The following is a 16,072-nucleotide window of genomic DNA, read 5'->3' on the forward strand; positions in this document are numbered from 1 at the left end:
TTTTTGCTTTAATCTATTTAATTTCTAGTCGTATTAATTCAATACAGCAACATTGAAAAACTTATTTATTATTTGGGGTTACATTGCGTTTCGAGTCCGATATCTGCCGAACAATAATCAGTATCACGCAGAAACTCGAAAACATTTTTCTAATAGCGGTCGCCCCTCGGCAGGCAATGGCAAACCTCCGAGTGTATTTCTGCTATGAAAAAGCTCCTCATAAAAATATCTGGCGTTCGGAGTCGGCTTGAAACTGCAGGTCCCTCCATTTGTGGAACAACATCACGACGCACACCACAAATAAGAGGAGGAGCTCGGCCAAATACCCAAAACGGGTGTACGCGCCAATTATATATGTACAATATATATATATATATTATATATATATCATAAAAAAATTAAAGATTCATTTATAAGGATGAAAGAAAGTTTCCTATTGACTAAACTTGTCTTTGGAAAATTAATTCCATACTCTTCTTACTATGTATATGCGAACAACGCAGTACACTTTCTAATGGCAGTGGCAAAAATTTCTCGAAATTCATGAATAATGAATCTATAAGAACGATTTATAAATTTACTCTCACCTACTTTTCAGGAAGGCAAAGTATGTTAAAAATATAAAATCATCAATAGACTACTACATAAGAAGTAAAAAAAAGTAAAGACCATAAGCTCAAAGAAAAATACTTTAAATTCGCAACCTCAACACATGTATAGGCATTTGCACTGCGGACGGGGAAACTTAAACCATCGTATTCGCCGCCCGCAACGGCAACGCTGCACCAATTTACGAAAACCCTGAAGATATCTCATTGCTAAAGGCACCAAAACCATCAACGTAACCGCAACAGAAAACTACCAAAAAACGTATCATAGCCAAAATATACGCAAGCGTCGACCATGTCGCAGGACGGTAAAGTCTCACCACCCCAATATATCGTGACCACCCCTAGCGAGGTGGACGCGGAAGAAGTACGCTCGGAGCAGGACTTGGAGTGCGGTGAGGATGGCGTTGCCGATGAACTGACTGCGCAGCAGAAGCTTATAGGTCAAATGGCTACACAAATGGCCAGTCGTTCCTTCTCCGTCGCCACTAGCTCCTCTATAATTAAAAGAGGCGGCAATTCATTCGATGGTGACACAGCTTTGGGCAGCGCCGTGCTTGGTTCCACCGTATCCACGCAGCAACAGCAACAGCTCAGCAGTCAGGTGGTGCACTCACAGAAGACCATAACGACAAATACTCGCAGCCAGAGTTTGCAATCATCATCAATGATTAGCGGCGATCATTCGCTATTAAGCCAGCTGGGTGGAAGCATCGGGGGACTGGGTACTGGCAATACTGCAGTTACACAGCTGAGCGGACAGTTGAAGGCCAAATCTAGTACTTCAATTGTGTCTAACGAACAGCGCAATTACATACAAAAGATGGCGTCCACCACTTCGTCCTCATCGACTAAAACGAATTTTAAGAGCTTCCTACAACATCCCGATACCACCGGACATCCCATTAGCTCGAGCAGTGGCAGTTTTCTCACTGCTCATCAAAAACATGTACGTCAATTTGTGCGCTCCACTTCGGCGCATTCGGAAGCCACAGGGCAGCCAGTGAGTAGTTCGTTGGGCGGCCAACGTCCTGATAAATGTATACGTAGTGCTTCGACTCAAATCGAAGAGATTGGTTTAGCTGAGGCAGGTGAGGCTGGAGTGGTAACATTGTCCACCAACAAGTTGGGACTTCAGCAGTCCTCATCGATTTTAATCTCAAAGTCAGCGGAAACCATCGAAATGAAGACATCATCCCAATCAACAGGCATACGCACACAGTTGACATTGTCTGGTGGTCTATTGGCGCCACCGAACCGCAAAATTACGATTTTAAGTCCCATACACGCGCCAGCTGGCTTGCACGAGCTTTTGAAACGTTCGGGTCGATCACCGTTGTCGCCGCGCATCAGCTTCCCAGGCAGTGAAGCGGACCTTTTTGGGTGAGTAATTTTGAAGAGACAAATTTATGAATAAAGAGTTGTGTATGTACGCCTACATTTATGCAAATTTTGAGTGGTTTGAAATATCGTGCCCTACATATCTCAGGAAGAAATTAATTTTATTCATTGATTACTCATACGCCTCGTTGAGCATATAAATTGAAAATATTATACTGCGTTGTGAACATACCACCACATTGGCTGTGAGAGGTAGGTGAAAAATGAGGGATGAAAATGTTCTGGTATTGAAATGAAAACATAATTCTAAATATAGGCACACGCTGTTGCGCTATTTGCTACTTCGGATATATTGATTTTATAGTTACGCAGTGAGCTTATTGTGAGCTGTGGTTTGCCCATTTAAACGGTAAATTTTTTAGCAAATTGCAGAGTTATTTGATCTTTAGTTAAATGTATAAATTTTGTGCCAAAGGACTACGTGACCGAACCCAGCAATACATACCTCATGCGCCTTTATTTGTTATTTAAACAATACCCATGGTGTATAAAACATTTAGAGCTTTTAAATAACTGTAAGAGAAGATAATGCTAAACTCCCTCCACTTTAGGACTCAAGATGTAATTTACGGATTTGTTAAGGTTTCTGACGACGATAAAACATTATTTTCTTTGCGATGTGGGTTTTGGTGCTAAAAAATGTTTCTTCTGAGCGGGGGAATAATTAATTTCCCACGTCAAAATCTTGCATTCAACATTAGAAAGGGATGCAAGATTTAAGAGAACTAGAAAATAATTACAATTTGATCTTGACTCGAAATAAAATAAGAAAACTAAGAACTCAAAAAAAAAAATTCAGTGGGACATTGAAGACATAAGCTATCATTCTACAAATCGCTGATCCTAGGGCATATAGGCACCTCTGACCGGTCTTATAGGTTTATACTATGTTCAGAAAAAATTCGGAGCTCAAAAAATACCTGTTCGGTAAAAAATTAAATAATTTTATTTATTTATTTACTGAGTACAACGCTTAATGGTGAAGTCGATAAGACAAAGTGGCTCTAACTCCATGACTTAGATAAAATAGTTACGCATTTGAACAATAACAAAATCGAGGACGGTATTATGGACGATGAATTTTACGAAGACGCATTGGAATATATCTCAGGTTGTGTTATTAAGAAACTAAATTTAATAAAAATTTCGGACTGGATTGTATGGTCATGGATGGACCAAAATGGGGGAAATTTGATCAAACAGAGGTACATATTTTAAATACATTCCATCTTTTGGAAATTTTATTTTTAAAAATTAACGGAAATACGATTAGCAGTAAAAAATATATGTGATGTATTTTAGGAAGAAAACAGCAATGTCACAATCGACATATTTAGATTTAGAAAACACTGTTTTTCAAAAATAGGACTCATTTTCGAATTAAACATTTGATCAAAGTTTTGAAGCTAAAGCTATACAAAAAATAAATATAATATTACTGTGTATAAATAAAAAACTTCTTAAAATATATACGTAGGTAAGTAATTTTTTTTTCCAAACGTATTTTTTATATTATTTTACAAAATTTTGATTGAAATAAAATATGAAACTTTTAGATTCTTTTCATTTGCTTTCTGTTGGTTAATAGAGCAAACTACTAACACACATAAATCATTTCACGTACAAGTTCTTAAATAAGCATTTTGTCAATGGCTGTTAACAGCAGTTCAGCAGTTCACTAGGTCCTGTCAGTGCCATCACCTGACATGATTGTCTATCTTATCTAACGGTATGCTCAGCACTCATGCAGCCTCGATTTGTTAGGTGCAAATGGAGAGTGATTTTAGGTGACTGGATTTAAGGGGACATGTAAATAGGTGGTTAGTAGTATCAGACAATGTTGGGGTCGATTACAGTAGTTTAACCTGTAATATGCAGAACGAAATTGAGTCAAAATTGCGCGGGTCTCACGAGGTAGCTGGAGCTCTTCGTCTGCAATGAGTTGTAGTTGGGGTCCGATAACGGCATTCGGCAGTCGGGAGTCGGGAGTTTTGGAAGGTGATGAGTGATGAATGCCTTTTTATGCCTATCCATACACTCTCCGTAGTTGCAGTAATGGATCCTATCAGTGCAGTCGAAGAGATGGCTCAGACTCTAGAAAATGCTTGTTAAACATTTTACTGTGATCCTTGCCCGAGAGCATGGAAGCTCCTTGTGAATGTGTTGCACGGGAGACATCAGAAGGCATCCCGTGGCTGTCCTGTCAGCAGAATTTTGACAGGAATGGAACTTTGATCACTGACAATCACTACGTCAGGCGGCCATACAGGCGTAGCGCAGTGTATGTAGTGCCGACCCGCCGACTGCTTTACTTGTGGCCAGCATTATTTCTTTGTTTTTGTCTGAAGCGTTGCCGGCAAACGATTTGAAGACCTTTTTCCGGTTTTCGACCTTAGTGGCCCATCACTATGGTCTGTATGTCTCTTTCGCTGACGGCATGTTTAAGATTGGTTGTAAGGTAGCTAAAGATATATTTTAAGCAAGAACAAAACCAGTGACAGATTATTGTTTTCTTTTTATGCAATAAATAATGATAATGATGTAGTATTTATTTAAAAAAATGTTTATCCTTATATAACGACACAAAAGCACGTAAAGCCACATATGCGTTTCAACTTGGTTCTTAGCTGCAAAAAAGAAATGTCTAAAACGTTGCAATTAATAGGATTGTTTCCCAATATAAGGGACCTGCTTTAAATCTGTCAAGTTAAATTTGAGACGAGCAAAAGTTGACAAAACTAATGAAGTTTGTCTGCCTTAATATACCTGGCGTCCCTAATAACTTGGCGTCACCTCAGAAACAGTTAAGAAAAGGTATTCACACGATGTAAAACGAATACACCTGAAAATATCATAGATTTATTGCTAATATAATCCAGTTGTAGCAAACTAAGTCGTGTTTGTTAATTTAAGTTGATCAGATGCACCCTGACAGAAAAATTCGGAAAGCGGATGTACTTCCTGGCATAGGTGTTGGAACGTTGAAGTTGTTCGTGCAGATGTGGTACCAAAAGTCTTAAAAATAGTTGGCTCACAAATATATGGATTACAACTCCTCGTATTTGTAGATGTAAAGTAGGTGTTGGACGCTGCACTTACATGTGCAAGGTTTTTATTGTAATACTTACTCGAATGTTTGCAGTTTATAAACGATTTGGAACGAATTATAACAAGGCAAAGCGTCAAAATGAAAACGGTGTTGCCGACCATATAATTTGCACCAAAAGTTTAATTTTTCCAACAATTTGATAAATACATTTTATAAAACATGTACGTTTACATGTAAAGGAGCCGATCTGTTAAGGGGGAGCGAGAAAGTTGCTTACTTACCTAACCTTTTATAATTGAATGATGGAACATGTTATTGATACCTTAACGCCATCAATATCTGCTCGGTAATGGAAACAAATTTATAAATTCTAGTCCCAGATTGTCTAATCAAACAGTCCTTCACACAAATGAACACATTTTTTAGGGTACTAGTATAGATTTACTGGTCAGTGAACACTTTCATTTCAGTCCATCTACCACATATTTATCTATCTCAATTATTTTAAAAATGTTAGTTATTCTGATTGACTAAAAGGTGCAATGCGTTTATTTTTTAAAAACCTAATTAAAAGTGTCACTCATTTGCATAACAGCCATGGAATTAAGCGGTGGTGTATGAATTTACTTCTTCGCGGTATTTGGCTATACATAATTCATAAATTTAAAATTCCTTAATCAGTAGTGGGCATTTATTAAAACCGTGGTATTCTGCATTCTGCATATGTCGGAGGCACACAAATTTTGTGCTGCTATTTAACGCATTCGTGAAGCAGAGTTCGGCCATAATTTCCAGAAAATGAGTATACATCATACATTCATTCGCTTCAAACACAGCCAAAGTCATGGTCGATGTGGGAAATCAAATTTGCAAGAGCAATTAGGCATACAAACAGAAACATAGAGAGACATGATGACATAGTGGCATTCTTGAATAAGTAAACAATGTGGTGGCAAAAACGTGTGTGCGGCCAATGCATTTACCCATTTTTAGTTCGACACCAGTTGGTTTGGTTGGTCCATTAGTTCGTTGTTTTATGCTGTTGAAACGCGTTTACTCAACATTCTAAGCCATGTTATTGGTTTTGCTCTACATAAATCGCGTTATATAGGAATTTAGAAATGCAATTGTACGCTGCACACAGCTCCATTAGGCATGCCATAATGCATTCAAAGTTGTTAACAAATGTTTATATGTATACCTTCATCCTTAAGTATATATACATAAGTATATGGAGGGGGTACACCCATAGTTACTCTATTTCCCCCGCAATCAAAGACACATCTTATGGCTAGTAGAGGTGCCAAGCTATCGATGGTGGGTGCCATCGATTGTGGACGATAGTAATTTTCAAGCCATCGATGGTGGTCGATAGTCGCAATAAAAAGCAGTGATTGAAAATCATTGAAATTTGTAAGAAAACACAAATAATTTGAATTTTATTTTAATTCATAAGGAACACTTTAAAACAACTATATATTTTCACAAGTGTGAGTGATTTACATTTGGAAAAAAAGAGTAAGAGTACAGGCTATGGGTATTTTCTACCAAAATATTGAACTTATAAGTTTAAGGAACATTGCTTACATTTTATGAAATTACATTTTAAGGGAAAAGCTAAAAATACAAAAGCCTTATAAAAGACTTAAAAGCTAAAACTTGAAAACTATAATATGATTTATTTATTGGAGCGTAAGATTTTTGTTTAAAAACAACAAAATGTTCACATGTTCTTCTTTAAGCCGTGTTCGCCTATCATAAACAATTTGTCCCGCCTTGCTGAAAGCTCTTTCCGACTCCACAGACGTTGCGGGGATGCATACTGAGATGAAAGATTTTCAATTTGCCGATATAGTCCATATGCCAATGGTATTATTAATGACACTGTAACGTATTTGCCACCAGAAACTTTTTCGGACACGTTCTTAAATAATGCTAATATTTTGTCACTATCTTTCAACTCGTTGATTTCCTCTGCAGTGAATGGTAATGGTGCATTTGTTGTTGATAATAACTCACTGGCAATGGCTTCATGGGTTAATAAAACTCTCTAAATCATGTCGTGGAAGCTGTTCCACCTTGTTGGGGTTTCTTGCAACAAGGTATATGCAAAATTTTCTTTAACTTGTTTCAATTTTTCGTTCGCAATTGAAGTTTTCTTAAAAAATTTTACAATATTTTTACATTTTGCAAACAAAGCTTTTGTGACATCGTTGTGATTGAAATTCAAGCCATCTTGGACTACCAAATTAACTGTATGAGCAAAGCAAGGCAGATACTGGATTTTTAAAATTTCACATGCTTCAGCATTGAGCTTGCATTGTCAGTTACAATGCAGACAGTTTTTTCAAAGATATGCCAAGATGTTAATATATCTTTTAAAGTGTCTGCAATATTTTGTGACGAGTGATTTGTAGTATCGATCAGTTTTTTGGTTGCTAGCGATGCCGTTTTGATGCCGTATTCATGTACGAAATGTACCGTTACCATTAAAAAGCTCACGTTAGCACTAGATGTCCACATATCGCAAGTGATAGCAATGTTCGAAACCTGCTCCAAAATTGTTGACAATTTTTCCGTCGTTTTTTTAAACAAATTGGTCATCAGGACGTTTTCCAAATGACTCCGGCTGGGAAGCTTGTAACGTGGATCTAAGGCTGTAATTAATTTAATCCTTTGTCCTTCACTATGCTAAAGGGCTGAATATCCTCAGCAACCATCTCTGCTACGAGTTCATCTAAGTCCTTTTTACGCTTGGAGTTTGCATCATACAACACAGCCCTTTTAAAGTATGACTCCACTGACCGCATGCTTGACCTGCAGCTGCTGCTGAAAGACGCAATGTTCTCGTCTTGTACAACATCTTCAGCAACTTGTGTATCAGAAGCATTTCTGTCCAAATTCAGGTGAAACCGTTTAAGGTGATCATGCAGGTTCGATGTGTTGCCACTGGTTTTATATTCCTTGGCGCAACTAAGGCATTTGGCAAATTTCTTATCAGCAGATATCAAAGAATTCCACACATCCGAAATTTTACTTTTCTTTTTTTGTGCAGGCTTCTCCAACACAAAATTTTTTTCGCTGTCGCTGCTGTTGCAATCGCAACTTGCTGCAGCAGAACTGCGTCCTATAATTAGGCAAAAGTGTTCTAAGCATTCTTACTAATTATTTAAAAAATGTATTCCTCGTTTAAGAAAGCGATCAATTTATATATTTTTACGAATTGTTATTTTAAACACTTTACAACTTTACACTTTTTAATATTTGTACACAATCGACGCCACAAATAAAAAAAGCGCGAATATTTGCTTGGTGATGTGTAAATCGCTCTTTTGACGATACTATCGTCCACTATCGAGGCTTTGAACCATCGATAGTTCAATAGCTCGATAGTGCCCTACCATCGATGGTGACGATAGTGCCATCGATAGTTTGGCACCTCTAATGGCTACGTCAATTAGTATTGCGAACCCTAGTCGTTAAATATATATGTACATGTACATGTAAATTATGTAATATATATATATGTATATAGGACATACATATGCCTCACAAACAAGGAGTTCTTGTAATTTCTTAACATAATAAAAATTGTACTGAGCAAATGGCTTACGGCTTGGAAACTGTTTTACTCACAAATGTGCTGCGGTAGACTTGTGTAAGATGAATGCACGCTTTTATTAAAAAAATATATTCAAACAACTACATCTAAAATATTTTGAATTATTTTTATATTTAAAGCAATCGCCGATGCTAAACAAAAATTCATTTGAAAATTATCACACTTTGAGACTTTCAGCCTTGTCTACTAATTTTATAATTTAATGTATTTTTATTTTATTTGCAGGTAAGTCTCGAAAACAGCAATGTCAATCAACCACCGGCGATATTTCTAGTTGATTCAGCAGATGCACTTATAGTATTTCAGCAAGATTATACAATAAAAAATCCTTACTCTGACTTCTACTTGTAAAGTGTAGAGCATTAGCTGGTGAGTTCTTTTAACAGTTTCTCGGAGCTTCACGCTAATTTCGCCATAAACAGTTTGAATTCGGATGAGCCATTCAGGTACAAATTTTGGTTTAACTTTATGCTTGCCTCAAGAATTTCTAGAGCAAACGATAGCAAAATCGTAGTGGATCTAGACTAGTGCCAGCCAAAACTCGTACTCATATGCATATTTCAATTTTGCTAAACGTTCAGATAATGAATAGAACAACTCGCTCACGCAACTGAGGCAAACAATATTGCCAACGAATTTTACTAGAAAAAAATGAGAAAAAATGAATTGTTTAGTAATTTAAATCCTCTGGACGATGAAGATTTTGAAAAATTAAACTTTTAGAATAGTTCAATTAAATTACATTTCTTGTTTAGATTTTTCATCAACAATTTTATTCGAATTAAAGCAAACAGCTAAATAAAAATGTATTCATCGAATAATTTTCAGATAAATGAAAATTGACTTTCAAGTATGTAAATACCTATAAATCTTGAAATTGTGTTAAAGTATTCATTTTCAGGTCAATACAATTCATCTTTCCTGTTTATGTACAGGGTATCCGGTGGCTGAATAAGGAATTAATAGCTGATTTAAGAAAGAATTAGTAATTATAAAAGTTTATTTCAATAACTATTACAAAAAAGACAAATGCGGATTTTATTTTCTTAAATTATTTCCGCTAAATATCGAATACACTTTTGGAATCTGCCCCCGTATTCCGTGTCACTAGCTGGAGAAATGATGTCGGGATGTCTTTAACCTCGCGAACGATTTTTTCTTTTAGTGCTTAGATGTGCGCTGGATTTGTTTCATATACTTTTCTTTTGAGGTACTTGCACAGAAAATATTTCATAGGGATACGATCGCACAACTTTGTTGTCCAGGATATGTCACCGAAACTGCTTATCAGTTTGTTAGAGGGAAAATAATGTAATATCGCCATGGTCTCTCTTGCCTCTCACTTTGGGACTGTGAAGTGGCTGTTGCTATTTGCTGTCCTTATAAGGCGTTTTTCAATAGGTGCGCTTCAACTTTTTTCCGATAGGGAGGGCGAACGACGCAATATTTTTTATTTTTCGCTTGTCATTTGTAAACTTCATTAGTATACATTTCATCATGGAACGCTACACACTTGAGCAACGATTGCAAATCGTGTAAATTTTTTATGAAAATAATCGTTCTGTTGCTGCTACTTTAATCCAGATTTTTTCCAAAAAATCATCTTCAGTGATGAAGCTCACTTTTGGCTCAATGGCTTTGTCAACAAGCAAAATATGCGTTACTGGGCAGAAAGCAATCCACACGTGATTCATTAGGCACCGTTGCATCCCGAAAAAATCACTGTTTGGTGCGGTTTACTGTGAATGGAAATCGATACCGCGACATGATAAACGATTATTTTTGGCCGCAATTGAATGGTATGGACTTAGACGACATGTGGTTTCAACAGGACGGGGCAAAAGAGTGGTCGATCAAAGTTCGCCTCAATGAGTTTGTGGCTTCTTCAATCGCAGTTATTGTCAGGAGTTCGGGAACACCCGGCCTGCTGGGGTCGAGATTGACTCGGCTGCAAGCCTGAACTCTATATAACGGTGGTCCGACAGGGAATCTTTATCGAGTACTTTCCAACCAGTGATATGATCTCATATTTTATCATTAGATAATGTCATATCAATCACTTCCTGCCTTCTGCTGGTCACAAAAGTCGGACTGGTGCCAACGTTCTGTATGACCAAACGAGATGACAGAATGAAGTCCATGAGTTTATGCTCCCTGAAGTTACATTTTGTGCTACCCCAGAGTCGTATTGGACAGGCTGACTCAAAACATTCAGTTAGGGCAGCGTTGAGTTCCTCAACAACCACCTCAATGGCCTGTTCTTGATGGCGTCACGTCAAGGTCCCGCAACGCCCCCTAAACTTCTGCCCGTCTGTTTTTCTGGGGTTTCTAGAGGGCAATGGCGTTTGTGCCTCCTCGCCACACTGAAACTCAATGTACCTGTGGTCTGAGCACGAATCTTCCGCAAGGACTCTCATCCTTAATTTCTTGCATTTTCTAACTATCGTTCACCTGCTTCTGTAAAATTGCTGCCGTTAGGCTCAAAATAGGTTTGCTGAAAGAATAATAGTTTTCTTGGGAAAACAGGAACAGAAAAATTTTAGTGAAATATTTACAATATTTCAACCATCATGGCTTTTACACATTTTGTAAATTTAATTGTAAAAGAATACTCTTACTCTGTCTGTTACCGTTTGTGAACGGCACAGATGAATGGTTTTTAATTCCCCTGTCAATACCAGCTGTTAAATGGTTACTGCATGAAGACACAAGTCCTAAAGCTTGTGCTTCCAACACTTAATTGGAATAGGCTTTTGGTGATTCCACTTTAAGAAATTGGCCTGTCAAGAAAAACAAAGTCAAAAGTAAAGAGAGAAAATAAAAAAATTGCTATCTTCATAATGAAGTTCTTTTAAGTGGTACTACGCACTACCGCTACGCTTTAATTTCAATTCTGATTTGCTGTTACTTAAAGTTAATGAGGCTTAAAGTCCTACTAGAAATAAGCCACACCTCTTCAGGCAGCAATTGAGTATTTTCTTGGTACACTTTTTGTAGTAGTAACTAGCAAAGTGAAGACACAAAAATCAAGGGAAAGTTATTGCAAATACAGATTCGATGCCCACCCAAAAATTATAAACAGTTACTTTGCCTTGTTACCTTCCACCATATACATGCATGGATTTTTATGGTTTTTTTTATTGATTATTTAGGGTTTTTTTCGATTATTTAAATCCTCCTAAAGGAGAACGCGCTGAAAGCGTTCATAAAGAGTAAGACTTTATTTATGTTAGTAATTTAAGTTAACTGATATTTGTTGACTTTCTTCTAAGCTCTCTTTAAATCGTTAAAACTGTATAGCTTTCCGTTATGTTTGTCGAAGTTCTGGTAAGTTTGCATATGCAATCTTATAAATGTTTCAAAAATAAAAAACAAAATAAAGTTTGCTGAAACAGGAAAGTATTTATTCTTCAAAATATTTCTAACTTCGGAATTATAATTTCGCTAATAAATTTTTACAAGAATATCAATGGAATTGTTAATGAATTATTTTACTTATTTTTAGGCGATAGCAGAAACTACCAACGAATGCGCAAATAGTTTTAGTTTAGTTAACCAGTGCGGCTAAAAAAAAAACGTTTTACCACCCTATTCCCACACTCATTTTCAACCTCAACGCATATCAATTTATTTAACTATGCCTATAATAAATGTGAATTGAAACCTATATTTTTAATAAAACTCGATGAATCTTGAAACAAGCTTTCAAATATTTAATTACAGCTGGGGTTCGAACTCATTTTGTAAGTTGTTTAAAGAAATATTCTACTGAAATCCCAAGTAAATAGGAAAGCGAATTGACATAAACTTTTCAAAAATGGGGGTGAATGTTTCAGTTTTATTTTATACAAATAATAAATTCTTATTATTTTCTCTCAAAATTTTTGCAATATTGCCGTTATATGAGGACCCTTTTTCCGGTTTTTAAAATGAGCAGTAATGCTACAGGGTGGGCCATATAGCGATTGCTTTTTGAACCACCTATTTTTTAGAGAATGATAATACAAATGGCATGTCAAATGTGTTCATAATTTACTTAGAGGTTTGACATTTACGAAATGGGACGCTATATGCTTGAACAAAATTGGGAAATATTGAAAACCTATTTCCAAAGGGGTGAGTCTTCTTCTTCTTTTCTGATTTTCACATCGGCGGCAACGCCAATAAGCAAAATTGTCGGATTTGGGGCTCAGAAAATCCACACGTTACTGTGGAGAAGGAAATGCATCCAGTTTGGTGCGGTTTTTGGTCTGGCGGCATCATCAGGCCATTTTTTTCGAAAATGAGCGAGGAGCTGCGGTTACAGTAAATGGCGAGCGTTATCTTCTCAACGAGTTGTTTCCAAAAATTGAAGAGGATGACATGGACGACATTTGGTTTCAACAGGACGGTGCAACTTGTCACACTGCCAAAGTTACACTCGATTTTTTAGTTACCGTTTTTGAAAACCGAGTAATCTGCCGAAATTCCGATATCAATTGGCCGCCTCGGAGCTGTGATTTAAGCCGATTGGACTATTTTTTGTGGGGAGCCGTTAAGGACAAATGCTATGCGAACCATCCCGAGACGATTGATGCTTTAAAACACGAAATCGAAGTTGCCATTCATCAAATTGGAGCCCAAGCAATCAAAGATGTGCTTAAAAATTGGGTTGATCGAATGGCCTACTGTAAAGCCAGTCGTGGCAGTCATTTGAACGATATTATTTTTCATTCATAAATGACAATGTTCAATCTTCAGAATAAAAAAAAAGTTTGAAGAAATATTGATTAGTTTTTTTTATAGCCGATTCAAAAAGCAAATTTTACATGGCTCACCCTATACAACTGGCTTTAGTAATTAAAAACTCAGTTCTGCTCCTTTCAGCACAATATCTCTTAAGGGGGGAGCCTGGTTTATGAGGTCTAAAAATTGCATCTCTTACGATTTTTTTTTTTAAGGAAAAAATTAATTTAGCATTGCAAAGTTTTTTCTATCTTTTGATGAACATTTAAAAAGTATAAAAAAATTGTGTACTGATTTAAATATGTTGAAAAAAATGTTTAACATAGAAATTATTAATTTTATTCTAGATGAACTAAGAAAACTGAGAGAAATTCCAAAATCTCAACTTTTTGGAGGTTTTAAAGAAAAAAATGCTTTCTATAAAAAAAAAATTCACTTCAACTTGGTATAAAAATCTTGAAAATTTTTATTTTATTTATTTTGTTAGTTCAAATATAAGAGAATTTAATACTGAAGGGAACAAGCTATGATTCATTTCAAAAGGTTCATTTTTTTTTTCATTCATGTACGCCAATTCAAAGAAATCATAAAAATGAAAAGTCGAGAAAAGAAGATAAAGTTTGTACTATAGATGTCCGGTCACAGCGTAACTACCTAACGCTCGCCTACCTTTGGCTTTGTATCTACGCAAATATTGAGAATTAGGCTCTGTAACTTTGTGTGAATATTCTGAAATATATTAGGAATCGCTTAAAACGAAAAAAAAATGAATTTTTTTGACTTTATAAACCAGGCTCCCCCCCTAAGACTATATTCAAATAGACCAATTAGCCGTGGCAACTAACCTTCAAATTGCATTGTTGTAATTCTAGTAGCAGGGTCCGTGGGAACTTGCATTGTTGAGTGTGGTGTTCACATACATACCATTCAATCACGCAGTTAGAATGAGTTGAATACAATCAAGCTTTCAGTGGATTTGTTCAGAAACAATGAAATATGTAAATAATAGTTTCAATAGGCAACAGCAAATACTCTTTGTAGCTTAGGAACAGAATTAAACTCAAAAGTTGTTGTAAAAACTGGTAAATGAAATTATAAGTTTTGTTCCAATCAATAACATTTTCTTTTTTATAGAATCGGCAATCTTTTATTGGGAGATCTAATGCAACTACGTTCTCCCACAGGCCACTGAGCTCCTCCACTCGCGCTTCCCATAAGTCGAGAACAGCGACTTCAACCCTTCACTCCCTTCCAGCCTCTTCTTGAGGTTTGGTTTGCAAATAAGTATAACTTTCATTGAAAATTTCATGTTATATTTTTTCTCTTTTATTTTTTGTCATATCGTTGTTATGATATTTAATTTTTGTATGGGAAATTTTATTGAAATGGCCTTAATTGCCAATTATGTGCCTGGTTGAACATAATTATCGCTATTTCTTCAACAACTGATAATTGATAATGGGCCACTCTGCAGCACACATCATTAACTCACCTAAAATTGTTCAGCAAATATGCAACCCCGAGAACTAACTACAAGCACAGACCGAGGAGAACTTATGTGTCTCGAGATATGTATACATACATGCATACTTATTGCCCAGAAACGCGTGAGGGTGCGGCAACCATACCATCAGTCTACAATAGCCAAAAGCTTTGTTATAAGCTTTCTCAAACACGCTTACCACCAGCTTGCTTGCATTTTGCCTTAATTAACTGGTAACATACGCTGGTAGGATAATATTCTAGCAAATGGCAAACCACATTGGCATTTCAAAATATATAATTTTTGCGCAAACATAATTCGCTATCCATAAATTATACTTATGTTAGATAGAAATTATAGAATGTATTTGATAATTAATTTGCAGAAAGCCTTGAAAGTAGTCAGAGTAATGAGAATAATAATAAGAAATATTCTTAAAGAAAGATTCTCAGTTAGAAAGATCCTCGATTCAGTATGAAATTGCGGTTGAACTCCGTCTGTGTTTATACACCCTTCTGGAAAAAACACGTTTTGTCTGCAGAAACACTTATAGTATCAGAGAAAGAGATATGAAAGAATGGAGACAGAGATAGAGAGAGTTAGTCCTGTGAGAATTTTCCAGATTGTTTGGCAAATCTGTAAATATCCTCCAGTTTTAGAGAGGGAATATTAGTCATTCTCACGAAATCGGGATCTAAAACTCGTAGCTGTGCTCTAGCAAAGGCAGGACACTCACAGAGAAAGTGCTCAGTGCTATCCCCTTCCTCCAAACATGACAGGCACACTGGGTGATCAATGGTTCCAATGATGGTCATATGCTGACCCCATGGGTTGTGTACTGTAATGATACCGACCATCAATCGAATGTCTTCCCTTCTAAGTTTTAGTAGAAAGTTAGACAGTCTCCTGTTCGGACTTGTCACAAAACACTTTGCAGCTCTGCAGCGTTCTAGACCGGACACCGGCACCGCCGATCCACGGTTGGCCAATTCGTCGGCGATTTCGTTTCCTTGAACACCGGAGTGTCCCGGAACCCATATAAGTACAAGCCTGTTTTGTCTTGCGACAGAATTGAGCTTCTTCTTACAATCTTGAACAATCTTTGAGGTTTGCTTCGCGTTCCCCAGGGCCTTCAGTGCAGCCTAACTGTCACTCAAAACTCCAATCTGTTTCCCGCTCCATTA

At 36.6% G+C, this 16,072-nt stretch overlaps 1 protein-coding gene across 1 annotated transcript in view; it reads left to right on the top strand.

The window, feature by feature from the left end:
• The first annotated feature begins 597 nt into the window (after positions 1–597).
• The window catches only part of LOC128858522 (cAMP-specific 3',5'-cyclic phosphodiesterase-like), a 60,171-nt gene continuing 44,696 nt past the window's right edge, over positions 598–16,072 (top strand). Inside the window, exon 1 of the mRNA XM_054094884.1 lies at positions 598–1,991. Coding sequence (XP_053950859.1) covers positions 904–1,991 — 1,088 coding nt within the window. The 5' untranslated portion in view covers positions 598–903. The remainder of the gene's footprint in view (positions 1,992–16,072) is intronic.

The sequence above is a fragment of the Anastrepha ludens genome, chromosome 3 (genome assembly GCF_028408465.1).
Source record: "Anastrepha ludens isolate Willacy chromosome 3, idAnaLude1.1, whole genome shotgun sequence".
NCBI classification, from domain to species: domain Eukaryota; kingdom Metazoa; phylum Arthropoda; class Insecta; order Diptera; family Tephritidae; genus Anastrepha; species Anastrepha ludens.